Raw genomic sequence first — 6,397 nt, forward strand, 5'->3', positions numbered from 1 at the left:
GCTAACTGTGCTAAATGTGCGTTAAGTGTGCTAACTGTGCTAAATTTAGGCTAACTGTGCTAACTCCCATGTTGACAGAGACAGTACCCCCGGCATTAGCTCCCATAGCCCCTTCAAAATTTCCCAGAGGGAATTTTCTAGTTAGAATTTAAAATGTTAATATATAAATAACATATACATTTTAAATTTTTATATATTATATATTTTCTCTGACTCTCCTACCTTCAGAGGTCTACAATGAGATCAGTCCAGTTTCTTGACCAGTAATAGAACAGAGGAAGATGAGAATGTGAAGATCAACACACTCAGGTTATAAAAAAATAACCATGACTTCAGAGGTACCAATGAGAGCTGACAAACGTCACCATGAAACCTGCTTGGTTTTCTCTAATAATAAAACCGTGTGAACAGAGAAGCACAGATGCATTTATCTCAACTAACCATCTTCACACATCAACCTTCCTCTGTTCTGTTCTATACTTGATCGCCCTCCAAAACACTGGGAAAGAGAGTCAGTTTAAAATGATGTTTATTCTTAGTCTGTCCACAGAAAAGACAAATGTAGAGAGTTGATGTCAACAACTTCAGTGAGGGACAGAGGTGAGAAAACATGGACTGAAGTCTCTATGAGGAAGTGACCTCACTAACCTCATTTTTTTTCTTATTGTGGTTTTCTAGTCACAGTAATATGCTCCTTGACTCAGCTACTAAAGATCATTCTTTAGTTTAAACACAAAGCTGTATATCACAGCCTCAAATTTCATTTTGTTCCAGAGTGTTTCTATGTGTCAAATGAAGAGTAGAGGTCACAGAGTCAAACCCTTCATCACTGCCTTGTACACAGGGAACACTAGAAAGAGACTAGCAGTCAATATGAGGAAGTGACATCACAGAGTGTCAACGCTGTGTCTCTCTACAAGGACAACTATTTTAGAAAGTGTCAACTGTTGTCATTGATGATACCGATGCTTCAGTTTACAGGTAAAAATCAACAAAAATTAATCAATAGAGTCACATATTTGAGATTCAACATGTGGCTTAAAATAAATATAGACCTATTGTGTGATACAGATCCATTCAAGTGCAGGTGATTTGATTAATCTGGAATCAAATGCTGCAGTCAGATGAATTAAAATCCTTTAAATTAAGATTTAAAATTTAAATTGATTCTCACCATTGTCTTCACATCTTAACAATTGTTTTATTGTGTGTTATCAACAGGATGTTGTGGTTGTTGTCAGTCATGGTTTAGTGCAGCATCAAACCAAACCACAGATAGAGTTAGAAAGATGAACTCATTCATGTTGGTAGTTTTAGTTCCTGGTTTCCCGCTGTGACTGAAATAGTTTCCATGTCAGTGTAGACTAATGTTTTTTGGGTAAATGTTCAGGTTTAGATAATGTTCTGCATTAATGGCACTTATGGTGTTCCATACTTTGTGTTTGTCTGGACGGGTGACACACACTTCATGAGGGTTTCAAGATTCATATTTTACTACACTTCATTAAGTCAAAGTTCCTGGAATTAATCCTTATTTTGCTTGTGTGTCAAAACATTAGGTACACCGGTGAAAACAGTCCTGCATCTTATCTCATGAGGTGACAGTGACAATGTTATTTCACAGTGGTGTGAAAAAGTGTTTGCACCCTTCCTGTTTTTTTATTTTTATGCATGTTTGTCACAACTGTTTCAGATCATCATCAAATGTAAATATCAGTCAAAGATGATACAAGAAAACACAAAATGAAGGTTTTTATTATCAAGAGAAAACTAAATCCCAGCCTACATGGCCCTACAAGCCTACAAAACTTTCATTTAAAAACTGCATTTAGTGTTTACTTGTGTTATCTTTGTCTTATATTTTATTTATTTTGTCTGATGATCTGTGATATTTAGGTGTTTATGCAAAAACACAAGAAATGAGGAAGGAGATAACACTTTTTCACACCACTGTACATTCAACAGAGCTCATGAAATGTGTGTTGTGAGGAGTTTAACTCTTCACTCGTCTGTTCATGTGTGCTGTCAGAATCTACATAAAGTGTGTATTATAAGAAAAACCTTTTAAAGAAAAGAAGAACAGCGTTACTGCAAACATTTTTCTCTGGTGATGTTGGTAGTTCAGACTTGATATCTGCAGATGACGTCTTCACACATTCCAGTTCAATAAACTGTCTACTGTTGGTCTGATCATGAAACACTGTAGAGAGTCCTTAAATGCACCCAATATTAACATTTAAAATCTTGACACAATATTGGACAATGAAAAGTCCAATATTGTGACTTGTAACTTCACAGCTGAAAGAAGTGATAAAACATGGACTAGAGTCTCTGTGAGTAAGTGACTTCACAAACTGTTCAAAGCACATGTTATATTCATGTTTAAGAAGAAACCTCTTTAGAGTCTGTGTCAGACACAGAAGAACAATGGTGATGTCTTTTCGGATGTATTGCAGTAGTACTTTAGTTGTATTTCAGTACTGACATGTCACGGTAGTTTGGGCTTCATCTTTAGTGAAATATTTCCACACACTTGATGAACTGCTGCTAGTTTGCTGCAACCATCCACTGGACTCCTCACCTGTCTTCTAGGAGGCGTCCATGTTGTTATTGTCACATGATCAGTGACTAGTCGACATGATGATTAAAGCGTAATAGCACCTCACACTAAATATTTTCATTTACATTTTATTTTTAACATTTCTGTCTCTTTGTCTCAACAGCAGCAACTGGACAACATACATATGACACTGTCAGAGTTGGACATGACGTCACTTTGTCTTGTGAAAATGTGATCGATGGACAGAAGAACTGTGACAGTACTACCTGGTTGTTTTATGGTATAAGAGACAGATCATTAGTAGATCTGGTTGAACATGGACAGATCAAATCTAAACCAGACAGACTGAGAGTTACAACAAACTGTTCTCTGGTTATAAAGAAGGTCACAGATGATGATGTTGGTCTTTACACCTGCAGACAGTTCATATCAGGACGACAACAAGGAGCAGACTTTCAGGTTTATCTGTCTGTTATTACCAGTGAGTATTTCCATCATAATGTTTCCAGGTCAAACTGTCTCATTAGAACAACATAGTGAAACATGACAATAATTATGATCACAGTGATGAAGTTCATTTTCCTCTTGTTGTCTTTCTCTCGCAATATCTCCATCTTCTCCAGTGACTGAACGTGAGGACAATGATAAAGTCGTCTTGTTCTGCTCTGTGTTGGATTATGATGCATGTAGATACAAAGTGGAGTGGCTGTATGAGGGTAAAGAGGAAACATCAGACATGGAGATATCACCACCTTCCTGCACTCACCCTGTGACATTTACATCATCCCACCTTAATCAGAGGATTTATCAGTTATTGAAGTGTAAAGTGACGAATGGTTACACTAAGAAAGTTCAGCTGTTTACCTTCAGCCCTCAGTCCTCAGGTGAGAATCAAACCAGTTTCTATCATCTATAAAGTAAAGGTAACATGGAGTCTCTTTCACTGCTCAGATTGTTGTATGCTGTTTGTTATTTAATCATGTGAAGATGCAACAAAGAAGAAAGTGAAATCAACAATTAAACCAACAGCAACAAGTAAAAAAATGACAACATCAGTGAAACTCGCCTCATCAGAACACACAATCAACAACAATCCATCAGATCATCAAGGTAGAGACTGAATCTCTCTCATCTTGTTAACTTGATTTTCTCTGATTCATTCTCAGTCTTCATCATTTTTGTTCTTCTCAACATCCAGCTCATCACCTCAGACCCAGAGACTCTTTAATCATTTAAACTTCTCTCTCCAGGTTGGTCATGGTGGTATATGATTGTTCCTGTGGGTTTATTATTACTCTTGATATTTGTCATCATCATCATCAGATGGAGGAAAACTAAAGGTGAGAACATTCACAGACCAACATTCTGGTGGAACTTGAATTTTTTCGCTGTAGAGGTTAAACTCAACTCTTTTATATCTTCAGGAAAGAAAACACAGATGAAAGAAAACACTGTGAGTTTAAACACTGAATAATGAAATTCTTGTACAATGGCAACTGTGTAATGATTTAAATAATTGCATAAACACAGAATGTCCCTCAACTGTATTTGTACAGGAACTGAACTTAAACTCTGCAGAGACTCAGTCTGGTCCAGAAACCAGTCAGGACACGGTGAGATCACAAACTACACCCAGTACAGAGTTACACTCACTGATAGAGCAGATGTAGAGTCAGTATGTTGTGTTCTTTATGTTGTGTTCACTGTGTAGGCTCAACCTGAGGATGGTGTTTGCTACGCCTCCATCAGCTACACCAAGAAGACCAAGAGTAAAGCTAAAGCCCAGGTAAGATCTCTAATGGATCATAGTGGAGATGTTAACAGAACAATCATGACGTTAAGAACTCCTGTCAGGTTGTGTTGTGTTAAGATTGAGTGGATGAAATGTGCTGCAATGTTTCCTGTTAGGACCGTGATGATGATGATGAAGTTAGCTATGTGGTCTACAGCACTGTGAAAGCTTCCTCCTCTTCTGCTGATCCCAGAGACCTCTATTCTACCATCAACGAACTAAACAAATAAGAGGTTAAATCTGTTACATGGAACATGAAAGCACCAAGAGGAACCTCACGTCCTCTCTTATCTTATATTATGTGTAATATATCATATATCCTACATCGTATCATATTTTGTTTTTTTGTCTTATGGTATCATATCATATCATGTTGGATCACATTTTGTCATATGTTATGTTGTGTATAATATATCTTATCTTATCTTATCTTATCTTATCTTATCTTATCTTATCTTATCTTATCTTATCTTATCTTATCTTATCTTAATACATTCAGACAAACCATCATCAGATCACCTTAGGGTTAGGTAGGGTTAGGGTTATACAGTATCAGGTCTATGAGACATGGATTCATTGAGAGAGTAGAGACTCCCTCTAGTGGTGGAGAGTGTTCATAGGGAGGTCAGACAGACTCTATACTGTCCTCTTTAGACTTTGTCCTCACATGGACACAATATTTTAACATGTATTTCATAAAATAGATGTAATTGTATTTCCTTTTGTAGTTCAACACATTTTATGTCAAATTATTTTCCAGTTTTTCTTTAACTGTCACATATTCTGATGTAAATAATGATCTAATACATCTAAATTAAAAAGTCTCCCAGTCATAACAACTGTGTCACATGATTCATTTATTGGTTTATGTTTTCATGAAGCTTTCACCTTAGTCATCAATCCACTAAACGTTGGACAATACTCAGGTGGTTTTATTCCTAAAGGAGGTAAAACTGTTGACATTAACAACTACTGGTCTAACATTTAAGCTGTCTGGTCTTCAGTACTTTTAAAAAGGAGGTCAAGAGTAGAAAGGTTGTTGACCAGTAATAGAAGAGAGGAGGTGTAATGAGTGAAGACTGTATGTTACCAGACAGCTGTGGAAAGAAAGTTCCTGTTTTCACTCTTGTGGAACTCGGTTTTGTTGTGAGGATGAAGAAAATACCACATACAAACAGAAGGGTCCTTTGTTATCTGACTCCAGTTCTACCAACAAGAAGGAAGGAGAAAAAACTTCCAATATGTTTCATTTTGTACAAACTTCTCATTTTTAGATGTAAAATATAAAGTTAATGACAGTTTTCCTGTAAAGGTAACACTCCTAAGTTGGTTTGCACTGATTTTCTATTCAATATTTATTTATTTTCAAAGTCAAAGGTCAAAAGAGGAGTTTTAAAATAAATGCTGAACTTTGCAAATGATATTTATATTCTCAGTCAGATTTGACCTGGGGGGTCCTGGCTGATGTTACACATTCTTTAGTTTTCTTCCCTTCATCCCCTCGTTAACACCTGGGGAGGTAACACTTCATAAATACAGGCATAAAAGAGGATTTGTGGGAGTGAGTTGTAATGAAGTTGGCTAAAACTATATAACACAGAATGATGTGATCATGTTACACGGTATGTTTTATTACCAGTTCAACCAGATCAGGGGCCTCATGTACAAAGACTTGCATGGATTTCCCACTGAAACATGACGTCCGCTAAAATCAGATGTGTCAAAGTAATTTGCATGGATCCAAGGACTTTTCCTTTGTACATCCCAATCAACATGGAATTGAGCGTACGTGTTTTATATTGCACTTTTCCAGATGCTGCAGGCGCTTAGAATTGTATGCATTATTCATTCACTCACAGTCACACACTAGTGGTGGTAAACTACCTTAGTACCTACCTGGTGGTAAACTACCTGGGGCAGGCTGATGGAAATGTGGCTGTCAGTTTGCGCCTACTGCCTCTGACCACCACCAACACCACTCAATGGTGTTGGTGGACAGACTAGGCATAGGGTGTAATCACAAGTGAAGTGGTGGAGTTCAGCCC

The 6,397-nt window shown here is 37.1% G+C and overlaps 1 protein-coding gene across 1 annotated transcript; it reads left to right on the top strand.

Annotated features, from left to right (window-relative positions):
- The first annotated feature begins 2,861 nt into the window (after nt 1-2,861).
- On the top strand, nt 2,862-4,620 carry LOC124999294. Its single transcript, XM_047574149.1, has 8 exons — nt 2,862-3,041; nt 3,184-3,444; nt 3,548-3,670; nt 3,811-3,900; nt 3,985-4,013; nt 4,117-4,173; nt 4,272-4,346; nt 4,469-4,620. Coding segments are annotated over exons 1-8 (750 nt in total). The 5' UTR covers nt 2,862-3,040; the 3' UTR covers nt 4,583-4,620.
- The last annotated feature ends 1,777 nt before the right edge of the window (nt 4,621-6,397 follow it).

The sequence above is a fragment of the Mugil cephalus genome, chromosome 21 (assembly GCF_022458985.1).
Source record: "Mugil cephalus isolate CIBA_MC_2020 chromosome 21, CIBA_Mcephalus_1.1, whole genome shotgun sequence".
NCBI classification, from domain to species: Eukaryota; Metazoa; Chordata; class Actinopteri; order Mugiliformes; family Mugilidae; genus Mugil; species Mugil cephalus.